At 53.1% G+C, this 20,515-nt stretch overlaps 1 protein-coding gene across 1 annotated transcript in view; it reads left to right on the top strand.

Annotated features, from left to right (window-relative positions):
- Positions 1-16,210, top strand: part of ANKRD16 (ankyrin repeat domain 16) — a 45,745-nt gene extending 29,535 nt beyond the window's left edge. Inside the window, exon 8 of the mRNA XM_039519808.1 lies at positions 16,115-16,210. Within this exon, the coding sequence (XP_039375742.1) occupies positions 16,115-16,167 (53 nt within the window). The 3' untranslated portion in view covers positions 16,168-16,210. The remainder of the gene's footprint in view (positions 1-16,114) is intronic.
- The last annotated feature ends 4,305 nt before the right edge of the window (positions 16,211-20,515 follow it).

Below are 20,515 nucleotides of genomic sequence, written 5' to 3'. Positions count from 1 at the left end.
ACGAGAAGTGCGGAATGGGCCAGATGGACCTTACCGGATGGGTGAGTCGCGGCGAGGAGGGCGACACAGCGGATGGATTCAGAGACCTCGCGGCGCAGCGAACAAATGGGAGGAAGATGAACTATGCTGGGAAGGAGGAGGACTTGCTGAACGAGGGAAGGTGGGTACACCGACTCACCGTACCAAGCGGTAAGATGGAGGGTGTGACAACCAATCAGCTGGAGAAGATGCGGTCCTCGGACGATGAGGTCCGCTGGGTTGGAGGAGGTCTGCAGGCAGGCGGAGGAGCAGGGAGGGGATGCAGTGGGCCAGGCCTCGCCCAGCAGGTGGGCTATGGAGGCCCTGCAGGGCGGTGGATGATGGCTGAGGCTGGGCTCGATCAGGCCCAGCAGGGGGTGCGCGTGCAGAGGGGATCCAAGGAGGAGGGAGGAGGCGGCAGGCTGGGAGCCAGGTCGGACAGGGAGGTGGGGAGTCTCCCTGGAGGCGACCCTGTCGGCAACTCGACAGTTTCCCTGGGCGAGGGGGACAGAAGATGGTGAGACGGACCCTGGACGGGAGCCTGGCGAAATCTGGACTGGAACTGTTCTGGAACGGGACTGCTGGAGGAGGTGGAACCCGTGTCGGCGCTCTGAAGTCCCCGGCATCTAGACGGAGGAAAGGACCACCAGGAGGGCACAGCCCTGCAGAGGGAAGAGCGCTGCAGAGACCCTCCAGGCCAGAGCTGCCCCGCAGCTGCCAGGTGAATAGAACTGTTGACGTCTCCGAGAACATTGTCATGTCTGCAGTCGAGGAATACGGGGGGGCTAATTTGGGACCTTCCTAGCTTGCTGCCCAGCTGTGCATGTGCAGTTGAGACACAGTGGACGCGAGGATGGGGCAGTGGGAGGGCGGCCCGAGGCCCCAGGTGAGGCCAGCCGAGGGTGTGGTGCAGAGCGAGGCGTGGGGGCACCAGCGGTGGCGGGGTTGGGGCGCCGGGGCACACCACGCTCTCACCCCCACCATCGGCCGGGAGTGGAGGTGTGGCTCACCGAGGGAGGAGCGCCGGGCGCGGCCTCGGCCGTGGGGGGCCGGCGCCCCACAGAGCCAGGGGCGAGGACGGCGGGGAGGCGGTGGCACCGTGCGGTCACGTCACGCGCACCAGCAGGCCACGGGCGGAGGGCGGAGGGTGAGGCGCGAGCGTGTGAGGGCAGGCGGTCCATGATGGTCCATGATGAGGTGACCATCGCTTGAGGCGGGCCGCTGGAGACAGGCCCCTGGCTATGTCCGGCGAGAGGACGCTCCCTGAGTCCCCACGAGTGAGAGGGAAGAGTGGACTTCGCCGGCGTTGGCTGGGGCGAGAGAGGGAGACGGGGGATCTTGGCGTCGATGAGCCGCACGAAGGGTCGAAGTTGCCCATGAGGGCCCACGGCCGCACCCACGGGGCGGGACGACCACCACCGCGCTGGCGGGCGACCAGCACCCACGGCCATGCAGCCATGCCCAGAGGTCCAGATCACGCGCGCGTGGATCTGGCGGCGGCACAACTGGCGATGTGAGACCGCGGAGCGAGGGTAAAGAACATAGACGGGGAGGATAGATGGCGACACACGCCCAACTGGTAATCGGGGTGCCCAACAGGGCGGAGTAACATCGGGGAGGATGATGGTCTCCCACATGTGACCATGAAGACATGGTCCTTGAGGTCCCTTGAGCAGGAGGAAGCCCAGGAGAAGGAAGGTCCAGGGATCCCGGGGAGCGCCTTTTTGCCCAGGATATAAGAGAGATTAGCTGAGTCTGCCAGCAGCCAGAGGCATCCTGACCTCTTGCCCCACGATCGCACCATTCAGAGGAGGACTAGAGGGACTTGTGTGTGCTCGTGGAAGGGGTGAGAGGGTGCGGACGGCGGCGACTGGACTGTGGGAGGGTAAGTGGAAGCCCAGGGGCAAATGGCTGGGCGCGGGAGAAAACAAAAATGAAATGGGTAAAGCGTGGACTGGTGAAAGGCACCAAGTCCGATGATTCAATGGGACCAGAGAGAAAAAAATGGAAATGGGCCCCCCGAAAAAATGGGAAGGGGCCTGGGGATGGCTGGGCTGGGCCTGGGTCTGGCTCGGCCTGGAGGCCGGCGGGAGGCCTGCCTCTGGCGGGCGCGCAGTGCCGCCGTAAGCAGCACTTGTGGCGGAAGCGCTGGCGGCGGCGGCGCGCGCGGGGTCGGCGGCGTGCGGCGGCGCCGTCGCGCGGATGGCGTGGCGCCGAAGACGCGAGCATGAAGAATTCGTCGGGCGCCGGTCAGAAATGCGGCCCAGCGCGGCGGAGCCCTGTCCGAGGAGTCTGGGGCGGAGGATTGCAGAGAGAGGGTCAGGATCGTCCATTTGCCTCGCCAGATGCAGGTCGAGAGGAGTGAGAAGGCGCCGGATCGCGCCCTCGGCGGCAGGGAGAGGGCGCCTCCCGAGCCACAGGAGCCGTCGGAGGACGCGAGTGTTGATGGGAGGAGCCGGAATTCCTGGCCTGAGGCCGCCAGAGCCGTCCTCCGTGGAATGCGAAAGGGGCGAGATCCGGCGTCCGCGCGCTCGCGGATGTCAAGCCATGCCATACAGGCCTGGAGTCCAGGAGCCGTCGGCGGAGCAAGGCGTGGCGGCGGCCTGGCATTGCGCGGGCAGGTGCGTTTGGTGGCTGGGCGTTGTGGGCGACCTGGAGGAGCGCGGTGGGAGATTTCGGTCGTCAGGAGTGTAGACCAGGCCTGGAGTAGAGGTGGGGAGAAAGTACTGGGGCGTAGTAGCCGGGTCTAGAGTAAAGTGAGGCGTGTTGGCTTGTGGCCTTTGATTTCGTAGGGCAGGTCGAATTGTGCGAATTGGGTGTCGGCCCAGGGCAATGGCAATCGGATGGGAGTGTCTTGCACTCCGCCTGCGGTCCGCCGCCCATCGCCGCGCCCACCGCCATCTGGACTCCGCCAAGGCCCTCCTGTCACGCAGCGGGGCTCATGGGCCAGTCAGAGGCCGGCGCAGCCGGGAGGACGGCGAAGGTGAAGGCCTGCCGCTGGATTGAGGGCTGGTGGTTGGGCTGGTGGCTTTGTCGTGGGGAGTGGCTGATTGGGCTGGATAGGAGGCGGGCGTGGGGGTCGGAGAGAGTGTGTGGAGGAGAGGAGGCGGTCCGTCGGGGAGGCGGTGGGGCTGGGACTCCGGTCCGGGGGGTGCCCATAGGGGCCTCGCGGCCCGGGGGGCCCCCCCACGCCCACTGCTGCCCATGGAGTCGCGCGGTGCGTGTGGTGCGTGCAAGTGATGTGCGCCGGGTCTGCACCGATGGAGGGCCGGGATGGCCAAGGCGGGACCGCCAAGGCGGTGATGGCGGAGGGGAGGCCGAGGCGCCAGAGGGCGCCGCCGGCCGGAGCCGCGCGCGACCCGACGAGGCGCCGGCTGGGAGCGGTATCGCCGCCGTCGGGCGACCGGCCCGGCGGTCGCGGCGGCCGGGCGCGGCGCCGAGTCGACCCGACGGAGTCGCTGGCGCCGGACGGGTCGGTGCCGTCGGGTGGAGGTGCGAGCGCGGTGTCGGAAGGAGCGGGACTTGTGCCGCGACGGTGACCGGAGTGACCGGTGCCGGGAATGCCGCCGGTACCCGGTGCGAACCGCAGTACGAGACTCAGACGTGCCGAGACCGCGGTGCATGCCGGGGATGATGCGCGGCAGGATGGTGGGTGTGCGTGGGAGATGAGCGGCGCCGCGGCGCGAGGATGGGGGGCGGCGGCGAGCGCCGCGGAGGGCCAGGATCGAGGGACGGGATGGCGACGCGGGGCGCGGGCGCCCGGCGCGCGCGACAGGGGGCCTTTCCGGCTCCCGGCCCAGCCCGGCACCCGCACTGATGCCGGAGGGGCGGTGCCGCGAAGGCCGGCCGGCGCGTGCCGCCCCGAGCGTCTCGCTCTCGAGGAGAACGTGGCGCCGCCAGGGGCGGCGTCAGTGCGGCTCGCGGAGCGCGCGCGGAGCGGCCGCGCGGCGGGCCGCGCCGGAGCGGCGCCAGCGGCGGCGCGCGGTGGCGCAGCCGCTCCGCGCGCAGCGCTTGGGCCGGCTTTTGCCTTCTGCTGCTGCCTGTCTGCAGCTGCTGGGCGGTCTGAAGCGCGGCGCTGTGCGCCGGGGGAAGCTGGCGGGGCACGGGGCAGCGGTGGCAGGGTGCCACGGTGTGCGGTGGCTGCGCTCCTCGGTAGGTGCGGTGGTGCTGGTGCTGCGGCGGGGCGGGGTTGGAGGGGTGTGGGAGCTGAGCTGTTTGAGGTGAGGGTGTCCGTGAGGTGAATTCTGCGGCAGGAATGCCGCTTGCATGTCGCGCGACTGGCCGTGTCTTTTGCCCAGGCAGCCCAGGCAAGGGGGGGGGAGGCCGGAGGCGCCTCATGCACGCACGCTGCCTGGGAGCTGCTGTGCCTTAGCAGTGGCCCAGCCAGGGGCAGGGGAGGGAGAGGAAGGAAAGGGAACTACCCCCCCCTTACCTAAATCACTAACTAACTAACTATTGAACTAACTACTAAAACTAAACACAAAATGTACAGAAAAAGTAGCGAAAGGGTAGAGTTGAGGAGCCAAGCAGTTCCAACCACACCGGTCTCCGGGCGAAGGCGGAGAAGAAGAGCGGGCGGGGCGGCGCTGGGGCTGGGGTAGGCGCCGCCGCGCCATGGCGCGCCAGCGGGGCGCCGCCCGCCCGCCGGAAAAAAAAAAGTTCCGAGATGCCGTGCACGCGCGGCGCGCACACCTAACTGGAATGCATTGGAGCAATCACTCGAAGAAGAATTATCGTTTATCCTTCTTTTGACTCTTTGTACTGATCTTTCATCCAATAAAAAGATGCTCAAACTAACTTGTCATCATTTGTACAGGGTCCGATATATGCATTAGAAAGCAAGTAACCACGGTACAGCTGCACACCTGGAAAAGTAGACGGGGAAAACCCACCTAATACTAATTAGCATTAGTATTACTTACGTTACTGTAGTTTGTAGGAGCCCTACTCATGGATCAGGACTCCATTGTGCTGGGGGTGGGGCAGGCTGTACAAACCCAGAACAAAAAGATGGTCTCTGCCCCAAAGGGCTTACAATCGAAGATACATTTTTGTTTTACAACCCAATATGGTCTTGAAAGACCCAAATCCTGGGCCCGCAAAGTGGGGGCCATAGAATCAAAAGGAATTTAAAGGCCAGGGATCTGCAGCTCAGCAGGGATTAAAGGAGTGAAAACCTGGTGCAGGGAGATGGATGCTCTGTGGAGAAACCACGGTGTTGGGTTTCTGTCTGTTGATCACTGTTTGGGACAATGAAGAGCAGACAGGAGCAGGGCTGATGCACAGTGTGGTTCTGCTCGCACATGACCACATGGTCAGGCGGGGAACATGGCCGGCCACATTTGATATCACATCAAGCAGCTGTGGTAGGGACCATGGCTCAGCTTTGCTGCTGCCTTCATGTGGGAGGGGTCATTCCATCTCCCTCCTTCTACAAGTCCTGCGTAGTTCTCCCCCTGCAAAGTTTTCCTCTAGTTTTGTTGGCGGCGTGATCAGGACTTGAGCCAAAGTGCATCCTTACATAAAGCCCCTGGGCAAGGCTGTTGTATATAGCGCCGCCTGCCATTGTTTGATGGCTCCTTAAAAATACATAGAGCTTGAAGGACAAATCTAGAGCATTCACTTGGCTTTATGGGCAACCATACACTTACAACAAGCTTTCATACTGTGACAGGTCCGTCCCTGTTATTTATAGAGACTCAGCTGCATGCTGAAATCCAGTGTTCCCACCTCTCATGATTTTGTCATGAGTCTCATGATAATTATTGTTTCCCTTAAAGCCCCAGCTCCTGGAGTCACGTGGAGCTGTGATGATTTCAGCCTTCATTCTTAAAGGAAAAGTCAGTTCCTAGCCCTCGTGGTGGTGGAGGAAGCTTCAGACTGTGACTCCAGTGCACCCTAAAGGCTCAAAAAGCAGAACCCCACATCTATTATTTTTACATAATCTCATGATTTTAAAGTCAGTCTCATGATTGTTGGTGAGCCTGACTCATCATTTTTGAGCATTTGGGGTTGGCAATCCTGGAAATCCTTTTGCTTTTTGCACGGTCTCATTTATGGCATTTGGTCAACGGCGTGGTGGAAAGGTGGGTTCGGATCCCGGCTCGGCTGCTGACTTCCTGCGAAACCTTGGGCACATCGCTTTACACCTCTGGGCCTGCTTCCTCCTCTGTAAAACAAGGATAATATTTTCTTACCTCACAGAGTCGTTGTGAGGATAAACGCATGGACGTGTGAGGCGCTCTGATACTACGCACCAGTACCGGAGAGAATCTTGGCAATGCAGGGATTTTCCAGTATTACCGATGGAAATCTCTTATTAATCATGTACATTATAACACAAGTGTCTAGCCCAATCTGTTCCACCTAGCATTTAGCTGTGACCCCCTGAGTACATTTCCCAGATCTTGAGGAGCGCTTGTAGCTTGAAAGCTTGTCTTGCCCATCAACAGAAGTTGGTCCAATGAAAGATATTACCTCACCCACCTTGCCTCTCTAATGCTCAAGGACACAGCCAGTCAGTGGCAGAACTGGAAACACAACCCAGGCCTCCTAAGTAACAATCTGGTGCCCTGCCAAGCAGAACATGCGACCTCTTAGGGCATGTGGACACGTACAGCACTGCAGTGGCGCAGCTGCACCGTGTCTGGTGAAGACACTCTATGCTGCCAGGAGAGAGCTCTCTCATCGGCATAATAAAATCACCTCCGCGAGCAGCAGAGCTTCTCCCTCCGACATAGGGCTGTCCACACTGATGGTTATGTCAGTGTAACTTGTGTCGCTCGGGGGGTGCTTTATTCACACTCCTGAGCAACAAAAATTATGCTGACATAAGCTGTAGTGTATGCACATAAGAACGGCCATACTGGGTCAGACCAAAGGTTCATTGGCCCAGTATCCTGTCTTCTGACAATGGCCAATGGCAGGTGCCCCAGAGGGAATGAACAGAATGGGTAATCATCAAGTGATCCATCCCCTGTCGCCCATTCCCAGCTTCTGGCAAACAGAGGCTAGGGACACCATCCCTGCCCATCCTGGCTAATAGCCATTAATGGACCTATCCTCCATGAATTTATCTAGTTCTTTTTTGAACCCTGTTATAGTCTCAGAGACATAGCCTCATAATGGTGGAAATGCATCCAGTAATCTGATTAGACTCTTCATCATTGACAATAAAGACTGGCTCAGGATATCTAATCAAGGCCTATCACTGGGTATTTGCAGGCACGTCTCCAGACCCCTTTAACCTTCCCTTAGAGAGTTACGCGGCTTTGCATTGAGTGCTCCCGGAGCACAGGCATCACCCATTAACGTTTGCCAGGGAAACAAATGCGGTGTATATTCTCAACCTCCTGAGCGCTACCGGCCTGTATTCTGTAGCAGAACCAGGCTCCCATTAGCATTCCAGACGTGTCAGCATGAGAGCGCATAGCTCTGTGGCCTTAAAACTCAGGCATTTCTGCAGTGCAACATTCTACCGAACTCATCTGTAGCTAATCCTGCTCCTGTCCCTACGCGAATGGATCGTTACAGCCCATAGGGCTTGTACAGACAGCCACAAAAGAGTTACTTTATTCTGTTAAAAATGCAGTGGTGTCTAAGTGGTTCAAATTACAGGCCTGTAACACGCAGTGATATCAAATGTTCCTGAGGGGTTGATAAATGGGAGACAGGCAGCAGACAGCAGGAGGGACTGTGGCCTGGCCAGATGGGACAATCAATGGATGTCAGAAAGACTTGACAGGAGCGAGCGGAGGTTTTGTATTTGAAGCATTAAGGAAATTCAATCTGGAAGCTAATTTCTTCGAACAGAGTGGAATCCTCCCTGTCACCAGGGTGGTGAGTCACAGCTGCTCTCAGCAGCACCCAGTGATACCATATGACTTTTATGGGCTATTTTAGACCTACTCTGACGCTCATTAGAGACACTGGGAATCTTTCCATTGACTTTAATATAGGTTGGATCCAATGCTCACTCAGGAAAACACTTAAGCCCATACAGACAGCTAAGCACCTACTTAAGTCCCATTGAGAGGAATAAGATTTCAGCACATGCTTAAAATTAAGCACGTACTTAAAAGCATTAAACATGAAGCCAGGATACTTGTTGGGATTATATCCCTGCTCTTGAAAAACCTGTCTTGTGATTTATCATCAGTACAGTAGCCCCTGATCAAATTGGGTCCCACTGTGCCAGGTCAGTACCTTAATTATACACCTGATCAGAGAGATGGCACCTCCATTAGCACCTCACTGGATTTTGGTTTGGGACACATTTGGAGAGAACAGTGCCAGCTATTGGATCACCACCACAGGACCCGCAACACTGCATCTTCTTGTGACGTCTCTTATCCCACAGGGCCCATCTCTGTATAGCTTGAGAGCTATCAACCAGCACTCCTCTTGAGGGTATAATGCTTGCAGATAAATGTAAGCACGTGAAGGGACAAGACAATTGTTCTCCCCGTGTGGCTGCTACGTGTCTTTATTTTCTTGGCTCAGATAAAAGTCAAAATACAAAGAACCTTGGGGCTGTTCAGTCTGGAAATGCTCATCCCCATCAATACTGATTGTCGCTTTGCAGACAACGTACTGTGGACAGTTTGATAATCTCATAGCAGGGTATTCAGGGACGGGACGCTGGAGTTTGCAAAAAAGACCTTCCCCGTGAGAGCTTCCAGAGAATTCGTTACATTTTCTGGTGGCTGCGTAGGCCGCAGTAGCAGCTTGGAACATACGTCGGAGCAGTGGTTGGGTAACCCTTGTGGGGAATCTGACACAGGCAAGAAAAGAAAGGTTGGAGAATTACACAGTTTGGCTCACATTCATAGGCTATGAAGCTAGGACAACTGACACCTTCTTTTGTTGCTTTGGGTCCAAATCTGTCACTCTTACCCTGGTGAGTAACGTACTACACAAACGATCCCACTGAAGACAATACCTAGCCCTCCTCTAGGGCTTTTCATCTGTGAGTCTCAAAGCACTTTCCAAGGGAAGTCAGTATCATTAGCCCCATTTTACAGATGGAGAAATGGAGGCAGTGAGGGGAAGTGATACACCCAGGGTCACTATGACAAGATTTGCCGTCTTAAAGCGCCCCCTCACAGCAAGCCCCAGCCCTGTGGCACTTCCACCTCATCTTCCTCACAACCGTAGATGTTGAGTTTTTCTTCTCCCCGGGGGTGCTCCACCCTGATCTGCCCTGAGGCCCCACCCCCACTCCGCCCCTGACCCTGAGGCTCCCACCTGCTTGCTGCTCTCCCCCATCCCTCTCCTTCTGTCGCCAAACAGCTGTTTGGTAGCGCCACCAATCAGCTAATTGTGGGTGCTGCCAAACAGTTGTAGCTGGTGGGTGCTGAGCACCCACTATTATTTTTCCATGGGTGCTCCAAGGCTGAAGGTGGAGAGGGATCGCTCAGTGGCTTGAGCATTGGCCTGCAAAACTGAGGGTTGGGAGTTCAATTCTTGAGGGGCCCATTTAGGGATCTGGGGCAAAAATCTGTCTGGGGATTGGGCCTGCTTTGAGCAGGGGGTGGGACTAGATGACCTCCTGAGGTCCCTTCCAACCCTGAGATTCCGTGATAGCAGTCAGCCAGCTCCTAACTCAAGCCCAGCTTCTTGCCTCACATCAGAGCTCCTGTCTGGTCTCACCCCAGCTAGCACTTAATTGAGAGGCTTTCTTTCTCAGTCTCCAAGTGCTAATCCAGTCCACACACCTCTGGCTCCTTTGAGGCTCAGTCTTGACATACCATCCCAGCCTCCCACCTCAAGGCCAACATCAAAACACCCCATCCACTCTGCTCCCTAGCCAGGACTTGACGGTGGGGTTTTCCTCCTTTTAACTCCCACACTTTGCACCGGTGTAGCCAGGCTGGGCTAACTGGCCCCAGGCCTCCTGGCTTCAGTTAGTCACCCCAGCAAACTAGTAGCAGAACCAGAACCCAGGTCTCTCAAGTCCTAGTCTACTGCGCTATTCACTAGGCCACCCTGCCTGGAGACAGTAAGCTGCTTCTCAACACAAGTAACAGGATCAGAAACCGGCTAAGAGCAAAGTACTGCTCCGTGCAAATAAGGGTGGCAGAAGTGAGGACTAAATGAACACAGCACAAACATTAACTCTTAAAACACCATTGAAACTGAAATGAGAAAATGTTTGGCACCATGGGAAGATATATTCATAGTTGTGTACACAGATCACCGACCCCAACTGTTCAAAAAAATCCCCAATCAGGCCCCCCAAAATGATGAGATTGGTTTTAACATCAGGAGCTTTCCAACAGTAATAATAAATGTGGGGCACTGTTTATCCGCCTTCTGTTTTTTGAGCCTTTAAGGTTCATGTTTTCAATCTTTTCTCAGTAGCCATGAGCACTAGAAAGTTCCTTTAATAAACGCTGAGATTCTCCCATAATCACATGACTCCCGGAGTTCAGTCTTTAGGAGACTGTCATATGTTGAGACTCGTGATAAAATCGAGAGAGTGATCACCAGGGCAGACGAAAGGTGGGCTGGATAGCTCAGGGCCTTGGTACTGGATTAACTAGCCTTTCTGGGTCTGCGTTCCTGTTTGAATCTAACCCTCATCAGTAACAGTTACCTTCTCCATCAGGGCCAGGACTGAAGCAGCTGGAGTGTAGGTTCACCAGGTGATTATCAGACCATACTTTTTTCTCATTTTATATCGAAAATGTAGATTGTGCTTCGTTAAAAGGAAGGGATGGAGTTTCCAGCACGAACATGGACAGAAATGCCATCCTTACATTTTGATTCACGTTCATTGCAAACTTGTATTTTTATTTATGTATGTAAACATTCGTCTCCATTGCTGCAAAGCCAAACCCCGTGGGCCTTCTCCTCAGCCAGATATCAGTGAAACTCTGCCAGTTTCCACCAACTGGAGATCTGGTCTCTGGTGTAGTTCATGAGAAAGTGAAAGTGACTAAACAGAAAGTGAAAGTGGCCCGTGGAGTTCCCCTATTCAGACTGAGTGAAATACAGGAAATAAAGAACCAGATGAATGCTGAAAAAGTACATGTATTATTTATATTAAAGAAGCACCCAGTGGCCCGAACTGAAATTAGAGCACTATTGTACTAGCCACCCTACGGACACATAAGAAGAGACAGTCCCTGCTTCAAAAACGTACAGTCTGACCAGACAAAGGATGGGAGGGGAAACTGAGGCACAGAGGGGTGAAGTGATTCGCCCAGGGTCACCCATCAGGCTCGTGGCAATGCTGGGAAGACAACCCAGGTGTCCTCAGTCCCAGTCAAGTCCTCTCTCCAAGAGATCACACAATGTTGCCGAATTTTAAAATATCTTTTCACTTTCAATCACCCTGTGGCTTGTTTGTAACACACGCCAGCCACTTAAACACACACATATGGGCCATGGCTTTCAAAGAGGCGTGCCTGAAATTAAGCACCCATCTCCCTCGTTAGATATCTAAATAGTCATCTACGGTACTTATCTCTCCCCCATTACTGTTGTGCCTGAGCGCCTCACAGTGTTTAATATATTCACCCTCATAACCCCTCTGTGAGGTAGGGCAGTGCCGTTAGCCCCATTGTACCAATTGGGAACTGAGACCCAAAGGGGATGTCTACACTGAGCCTGGGATCTGTGTGGGATCTGACTCTGGTTTGAGCCTGAGCCAAGCCCTGCCTTTTGTCAGACATAAACTGGCCTGACTCAGGTAAGCAAGGACCCAGGTAGTGGGGTGGCTCAGAGCCCAAGTCCTGTCATTTTGCAGTGTGGCCAAGCCACAGACCCGAGTAGTGCGGTAGGGAGACATTAGCCCAGCTGCGAGACCTGGGTCCAGCAACTGCAAGCCCAAGTTTCTTATGTAGTGTGGACACTCAAGTGTGAGCTTGGAAACACTGGGGCCTGGTCTACACTGTGTGTCGGGGGGGGGGGGGTTGATCTAAGATATGCAACTTCAGCTACAAGAATAGCGTAGCTAAAGTCGACGTATCTTAGATCGACTTGCCTCCCGTTCTCACAGCGCGGGATCGACGGCCGCAGCTCCCCCGTCCACTCCGCTTCCGCCTCTCGCCCTGGTGGAGTTTCGGAGTCGACGGGGAGCACGTTCGGGGATTGATATATCGCGTCTAGACGAGACGTGATAAATCAATCCCCGATAGATCGATCGCTACCCGCCGATCCGGTGGGTAGTGTGGATGTACCCTGGGTATGTCTGCACTGCAATTAGACACCTGCAGCTGGCCAGTGCCAGCTGCCTCAAGCTCGCAGGGCTTGGGCGAAGGGGCTGTTTCATTGCTGTGTAGACTTCCGGGCTCTAGGACCCTGCAATGAAACAGCCCCTTAGCCCAAGCCCCACGAGCCCAGGTCCCACAGACCCAGGTCCACAGTTCAGTGTAGACATACGCAGAGAGACTAGGTGTCTTGCCCCAGGTCACAGAGAGCAAGATATTAAACCCAGGTCTCCCAAGTCCAAGGCTCATACCCTAACCACTGGGCCACCCTCCCTCTCCACTCATTAAAAAAAGCGTTGGCACCTTTCAATCAGACCAAATATTTAGCTATCTCGGTATGGACGAAGGCGCTTCATTTTAGGCCTCTGTTTTTGAAAATCCTGGCTTGCTCCTTCACGTTGATGTTGCCTTTCTGACCACATCCTGGCTGTCACGCGCAGGACTGAACGGAAGAGCACGGTGTGCTGCCTTTATGCGGGGTTTATTGGCTCAGAGGGTCCCTGGACTAAAACAATTTTAAAAGCAGTTCAAAGGCTATATCAGCACATGCATTTAGGCCCACGCGGAAACAATCTTCAGCATTACGAGGAAGGGCTCGAGGTCGCTTTAACCGTGTCTGAAAACACGGGTGGGTTTCTTGGCATTGAGAATTCTTCTGTGTGGCCCTTCATCCTTCATTCAGATTTCAGACGGCTGTGCCCATGGGGAGGGAAACACCGCACTGACCTTTTCTCTTTGCATTCAGCCTCGGCTCCGCCTCTCCGTGCCTGCTGGGCAAACGCCCCCACAGTCCTTTCTCTCCAGCTCAGACACACAGCTGCACTCATTTCTGACCACACTTGCCAGTCTGACACGCCCGATCCCCGAGCTTGTTGAAACCAATAACACATAATCAAATAGGCCGAGCCACATTTTCCGTTGCTTTGGCTTAGCACTGACATGCCCTAGGAACCTGCTCTTGATGGTTCTTCATCAGAATCCTGATCGTTACAATGGCATGGTGCTTGGGTGTTACATTTTATTCAGATCAATTTATCTTCATTGTTTCTCTGCTATCGGCAGAGAAAGCTGCTCCCGGAACTGGAAAGTGCAATTCACTCAGTTGTGACTATTACAGCCTTCCTGGCTCTCCTGGCCCTTGCATTAATGATTGAACGTACAGCTGAGGATCTCAAAGCACTTCATAAATACGCAAGCCTCGATCACCCCCTCCTGTGAGGGTGGAGCCTCTGAGGATGGGGTTTGGGGGTGAGGTATCTCCATCCCCCCAGGATCCATGTAGCAAAGACCATTCATGTGGAGGTCCTGTGCCTGTATCCCAGCTCTGGGCTCCCCTGAACCTCCCTCAGCTCCCTGACAGCATGGCTCCTTGGCATCTTCAAAGCAGTGCACCCAACTCCCCCAAGAGGCAGAACATGGCTATGGAAAAGTGACTGCAGCCTCAAGTCTCCTGCATCAGCTGCAGGCATTCGCTGGGCTTTGCTGTTGGTCCAACCAGCAGTAACCTCCAGGTGAATGTCTCCCGGGGACTCCTTTTGGACGCGTGGTAGCATGCCCCACAGCATAGCATGCTCCCTATTCCTCCCACTATGATCCTGCACCCCAGGGCCACTGAGCCCCAACTCCATTGAGCTCAAGCAGAGAGGCCTCCACAAGGTCCAAGGAAGTGAGGAGAAAAATATCGGGGAGCCAGTCCACCTCTCTTCTTTGGCACCACCAGCCTCTGCCCAAGCTGGGCCCCCTCCATATTCCCAGAAGCAGAGAGGGTCACAGTCAGAGCACTGCACCCGTATTCCCCCTCCGTAGTCCAGTAAGGGCACACACTCTTTGGTTTCTGCTCCCCAGCTGTCACCTCTTTTGGGGAGAGCCCCACATCTCTCCCCTTTCTGACTGGGGGCTTTCCAGGCTGCACAGTTCCCTGCCTACACTGTATTATTCCCAGCAAGCCAGACTGGCTAGGCTGGCCTGCATCGGTGCAATGCTTCCTCTTTGAAAGCTGTGAACAACGTAACTGCCCACAGCTGTAAGCTACCGCACCGCCTTTTCTAAGCAAGCACATTTATTCTGAAAGTGAAAGCATTACAGAGAAAACATATTAAAAACAACAAGAGAACCTACCTGGGGAGGGATAGCTCAGTGGTTTGAGCATTGGCCTGCTAAACCCAGGGTTGTGAGCGCAATCCTTGAGGGGGCTACTTGGGGATCTGGAGTAAAAAATCAGTACTTGGCCCTGCTAGTGAAGGCAGGGGGCTGGACTCAATGACCTTTCAAGGTCCCTTCCAGTTCCAGGAGATAGGTATATCTCCAATTATTAAATTAAATTTATTATAAGAAGCTTACCAGAGATCTCCCCCAACTCCAACAAGGGCTCTGGGAAGATCCTTCAAACCCCACACAGGGGTTTTCATGTGGTTACAATTTCATAACAGCTTTTAGCTCAGAAAATGCACCCCTATGCATAGGTTAGCCTTCCCTTTCTACAGCTTAGGTCGTCGATCTCCTGAGAGCGTGAACAGGTAATCGGCAGAAAATGGTTTTCTCCTCAAGGCCTAGCTTCAAAAGATTGGGTCTGGAGGTGGGAATTTGCCTTTACCTCCCCCAGGTATTTACTAGGAAACCCTCTTCACTTTGTTTGTCCCAAAAGTTCCTTCTTGTCTGGCACATCGTCTTCTGAAGCTCGTAATACTTCCCAGGGTTTACATAGGCCATGTCTCCCCGCTAGAGAAGTTATACACAATTCCACAATAAAGCATAACCTTTGCATTTATAATACAACGGTCTCCTAGAAATATTGCTGGAAACCCATGTTTTGAGAAAGAACAATCAGGCTCTTGGCAAAGAATTAATGCAATTCTGTGGCTGAGTAATGAGAGACTACTTAGATTATGACCTTTCTGGGGCAGGGACTGTCTTCTGTGATTTGCGGTTAGCACCCTGGGGCCCTGATAATTGACTGGCGTGCCTAGGGCAGCGGTCCCCATACTTTTGAGGGTTCCCCTCCTTACCCCTGTCAACACTTCCCTGCCCCCGGCCTCGAGCCGGAGTCGGGAGTGGAGATGTGGTTCTGGGGAGAATGTGGACAAGGGTAAGAGGCCGAGTCTGGGGCAGCAGCTGGGGGTGAATCTGGGGCAAGGAGTGGGGCAGCGGCCAGGGATTGAGGCTGGGAGAGGGGATGGGAGCGGAGCCACAACCAGGCTGCGGTGGGGGCCAGCAGCCGGGCCTGTGGCCAGGTGTGGCTCCGCTCTCGGCCTCACTCCCAGCCTCGGTCCTTGGCCAGGAACAGAGCTGTGGCCAATGGCCGAGGCTGGGGGCTGATGTGCGTCTGGGAGCGGAGCTGCACTGAGGATGGGGCCAGGGCCAGGAATGGGGCTGGGAGCCGGGGACGGGGCTGGGGGCAAGACCAGAGCTGGGGGTGGAGCAGGGCTGGGTGGCACTCCCTCCTTGCCCCCCATGGGGGCTCGCCTGTGCCCCACTGCACCCCACCCATGGACGTTCCTCCATGCCCCCTAGGAAGGCCCACCCCCAGTTTAGGGGCCTCTGGCCTAGGCACTAACCTAGGAGAAATCAATAATAATTGCGATACACTTGTTCTGTTAGTCACCATCTTAGTGCATTCTCCATTTATCCCGAATGGACAGGGAATGCCATCCTCAGCCTAGGGACTGGTAGGTGGTGGAAACTCCTTCACACAAAAATATGTTGCCTGGCCAAAAAAAACCCCATAAAAACTGCTCCCCCTCGTCTATCTCAAGGGCCAAATCCTGGTTTTATTGGCATCAGGGGGGTTTTTGCCATTGGCTACAATGGGATCTGCAGTTGGCTCCAAACTATTAGACAGATTTTATACAAAAAAAAGCCCAACACTGAAAAATCTTTTCTAGTCGTGTTTGACAAGATTCAGCGTAAATGGGAGACAAGTGGAGGTGACAACTGAGAAAGTAGACGTGAGTGGGAAGTGAAAGCGACACTTGAAAAGGGAAGTACAAATAATCTATTATTATAATAGCCGTATTGCTCTGATTAAGACTGAGCTGCTGTGCTGTTTCCATGATAAATCTCTCTTTTCAGGGCTTAGAAACCCAGCTAGTCGAAGTTTGAGCTGAGCTGAAATATGGGAGGAAAACCCCCCTCACTCCAGGAATAAATGTATCAGTTGCTGTGCTGATCTTCCTGGGCGTTATTTAAAGGCAAACAAAGGAAATTAACATTTTAATGGGCTTTTTTATGGTAGGAAGGGCAACTTAGTGGATAAGGTCCTGGATTCAGACACAGTCTTATGGGTGACCTTGGGCAAGTCATTTCCTCTGCCTGTGCCTGCGTTCCCCATCGGTAAAATGGGGATAATACTTCCCTATCTCTCAGGGCTGTTGTAAGGATAAAATCCATGGATGACTGAGGCGCTCAGGTACTCCAGTGATGAAGGCCACATGTGCAAACAGAGCCAACCTGATAGTCCACCTCTTAACACCTGTGATAAATGAAGGGAGGGGGGTAGCTCCCTTTTATGGACACCCAACCAGCCAGTAGCTATAAAATCCCTCTCAGTAGCTGTTTCTCTAATTGCTCTACCGATAAAGGGTTAAAAAGTCTCACTGCTCTGCATAAGTAAAAGGAAGGAAGTGGGCACCTGGCCAAAAGAGCCAATGAGAAGGCTAGAACTTTTTCAAAGTGAAAAAGACTCCCCTTTTGTCTGTCTGTTGTTCTCCCGGGGGGAGACGGACAGGGCAGCAGCTATGCTGTAAGAAGCTTGGGCCAGGTATGAAAAAATCCTAGAAACTATTCATTTGAAACCCCAGATACATAAGTAGATCAGGAAATGTCTAGGAAGATGCGATTAGGTTTATCCCTTTTATTTCGTTATGGCTTGTGGATTCCTCTGTGCGAACCCCTGGTGCTTTTGTTTTGCTTGTAACCTTTAAGCTGGACCTCAAGAAAGCTACTCCTGGTGCTTAACCCTTGTAGTTGCTGTTTTAAAATCTAGCACTAGCCCGAGTTCCCAGATGTATTTTTTTTTAATTCATAAAATTTACCTTTTTTAATAACAGAATTGGATTTTTGTGTCTTAAGAGGTATATCATAGAATCATAGATTAGGGTTGAAGGAGACCTCAGGAGGTATCTAGTCCAACCCCCTGCTCACAGCAGGACCAATCCACAACTAAATCATCCCAGACAGGGCTTTGTCAAGCCTGACCTTAAACACCTCTAAGGAAGGAGAGCAGCAAAGAGTCCCATGGCACCTTATAGACTAACAGACGTTTTGGAGCATGAGCTTTCGTGGGTGAACACCCACTTCGTCGGATGCATGTGATTCCATCACCTCCCTAGGGAACCCATTCCAGTGCTTCACCACCCTCCTACTGAAATAGTGTTTCCTAATATCCAACCTAGATCTCCCCCACTGCAACTTGAGACCATTGCTCCTTGTTCTGTCATCTGCCACCACTGAGAACAGCCGAGTTCCATCCTCTTTGCAACCCCCCTTCAGGTAGTTGAAGGCTGCTATCAAATCCCCCCTCACTCTTCTTTTCTGCAGACTAAACAAGGCGAGTTCCCTCAGCCTCTCCTTGTAAGTCATGTGCCCCAGCCCCCTGATCATTTTCGTTGCCCTCCACTGGACTCTCTCCAATTTGTCCACATCCCTTCTGTAGTGGGGGACCCAAAACTGGACACAATACTCCAGGTGTGGCCTCACCCGTGCCGAATAGAGGGGAATAATCACTTCCCTCAATCTGCTGGCAATGCTCCTACTAATGCAGCCCAATATGCCATTAGCCTTCTTGGCAACAAGGGCACACTGCTGACTCATAGCCAGCTTCTCGTCCACGGTAATACCCAGGTCCTTTTCTGCAAAACTGCTGCTTAGCCAGTCGGTCCTCAGCCTGTAGCGGTGCATGGGATTCTTCTTTCCTAAGTGCAGGACTCTGTACTTGTCCTTGTTGAACCTTATCAGATTTATTTTGGCCCAATCCTCCAATTTGTCTAGGTCACCCTGGACCCTACCCCTACCCTCCAGTATATCTACCTCTCTCCCCATCTTAGTGTCATCTGCGAACTTGCTGAGGGTGCAATTAATCCCAGCATCCAGATCATTAATAAAAATATTGAACAAAACCGGCCCCAGGACCGACCCCTGGGGTACTCCTATTGATACCATCTGCCAGCTAGACATCGAGCCGTTGATCACTACCCATTAAGCCTGACAATCTAGCCAGCTTTCTATCCACCTTATAGTCCATTCATCCAATCCATACTTTTTTAACTTGCTGGCAAGAATGCTGTGGGAGACCGTATCAAAAGCTTTGTTAAAATCAAGATATATCACACCCACCACTTTCCCCATATCCACAGAGTTATCTCATTGTAGAAGGAATTGTGCACCTGTTGTTTAATTAGCTGGTGGCAACAGCTGATTTTCATTTTTTTCCCTTTCTCAGTCCTTCCCCAGAGGGGTGTGTGAAAGGGCCTGAGGGTACCCCACAGGAAGGAATTCCCAAGTGCGCCTCCCTGGGTTCCCAAAGGGGTTTTGCACTGACCCATCCAAGGTCAGAGAAAAGCTGTAACCTTGGGAGTTTAATACAAGCCTGGAGTGGCCAGTATTAATTTTTAGAATCCTTGCGGGCCCCCACCTTCAGCACTCAAAGTGCCAGAGTGGGTAATTAGCCTCGACCACACTCAGGAGATGGGTTTGGCATATGTGCTCTACTGCTGAGCAGTCGTAAAAGAGAGTGTTGTCCTGTGGTTAGAGCAGGGGTCTTGGTGTCTGGATTCCTTCATTCGAGTGCTAGCTCTGCCATTGGCTCACATCTAGCTAAGGTACTTATATGGCTCTACCACCACAGGATGTGATCGCTGTCTTTAATGTATTTATCCTCACAGTTCCTCTGGGAAGTAAGGAATTGCTGTTATCTGCATTTTACAGATGGGGATCAGAGGCATAAGGAGACAAAGGCCCAGATCTGCATAATAACTTCTATTGAGTTCCATGGGAGTTAGGTGCCTAAAAACTTTTGAGGATCTGGGCCTAAGTGAGTTAGCCAAGATCACCCAGAAAAGCTGCGGCAGAAGGACTTGAACCCTGATCTCCTGGGTTTTAGGTTACTGTTCTAAACCAGTGAACTACAAGTGGTCCCACTCTACCTCCATTTTCCTATTTCTAAAATGGGTATAAATGTTATCTACTTCACAGGAGGTTTGTGAAGGATAATTTAGCAATATGGGACGGGCTGGGTGGTTATGACTTCCAGTCTGAGATACTTGCTCGAAAGTTTTCTCTGTTCTCATTTTATTTGGTAACCATCTGTGGCCACCTAGAAACTTCAGAGTTGTCACTATTCTGCACACATTGTGGTCATCCTGAACTTCATGATAGCAGTGGAGAGCTAACGGAGATGCTCCTACTCTGTACACGGGACCCTGACTTGAGCTAAAATGCCAGCACTATCGGGCAGATGACACAATGGCGCAGTTAGGTTCCACTCCATAGAAGGCATACACACATATTCAGTACACTGTACTCTGGGATGCAAAGAGACCTTTAGTATTGGAGAAAAATTGATTAATCTTTTATGCATGTTACAGGATCCAAAGAGTTAATTTTTTCTGCTTCAGATTACCCTCAGACAATAAAAATCGCACAGGAGCGTCACCTGACAATACCTCATTCAACACCTGGCTGGATTTAAAATCTGGCCAGTGACATGCAGGCATTAATAGACAAAGAGACAGACTGCATGGCAGGGTGATATTTACCTCCTTTGAATACAAGTGACTTTTAAATCATGTTTGTTTTTCCATCCAGGTCTTGCTAGACGAGGTTTATTTGTGGATCATTGTTATAGGAAACAGGTCTGGATACTGGTGTTTTTAAGAAGTATTTCAATATCGTTGGAAGGTTTAAATGTCTCCCCCAATGTAAAAGACAGTGTTCAATTGCTGATCTGCCCGTATAAGTGACACTGTTATGTAACAGATCCTCCAGCGTAATCAACAGCATCATACAGTTGATATCCCGTTCCACTGTCCTGAGAATCCCCTCTCGTTTAGGCCGTTGGGTAAATCATAACAAGACTGCTGCTGCCCTGTGCTGTCACTTCCCCCGGAAACAAAACTGCTTCATACACCAGCAATAACTTCCCCAGGGACTCAGCTTCTTTTCTGTTCTCCGTCTGCCATGCCTGAAGCCCAGATAGAGAAGTCAGCTTCATTTGTAAGCAGAAAGGAAAAAGGGAACCTAAGGTTGCTTCCGCAGAGACAGGCGGGGAAGCTGTTTGATACAGTGAA

The sequence above is a fragment of the Mauremys reevesii genome, linkage group 1, assembly GCF_016161935.1.
Source record: "Mauremys reevesii isolate NIE-2019 linkage group 1, ASM1616193v1, whole genome shotgun sequence".
In the NCBI taxonomy this organism is placed as follows: domain Eukaryota; kingdom Metazoa; phylum Chordata; order Testudines; family Geoemydidae; genus Mauremys; species Mauremys reevesii.
The sequence above is the reverse complement of the archived record's forward strand: the minus strand, read 5'-3'. Positions and strand labels throughout refer to the sequence as shown.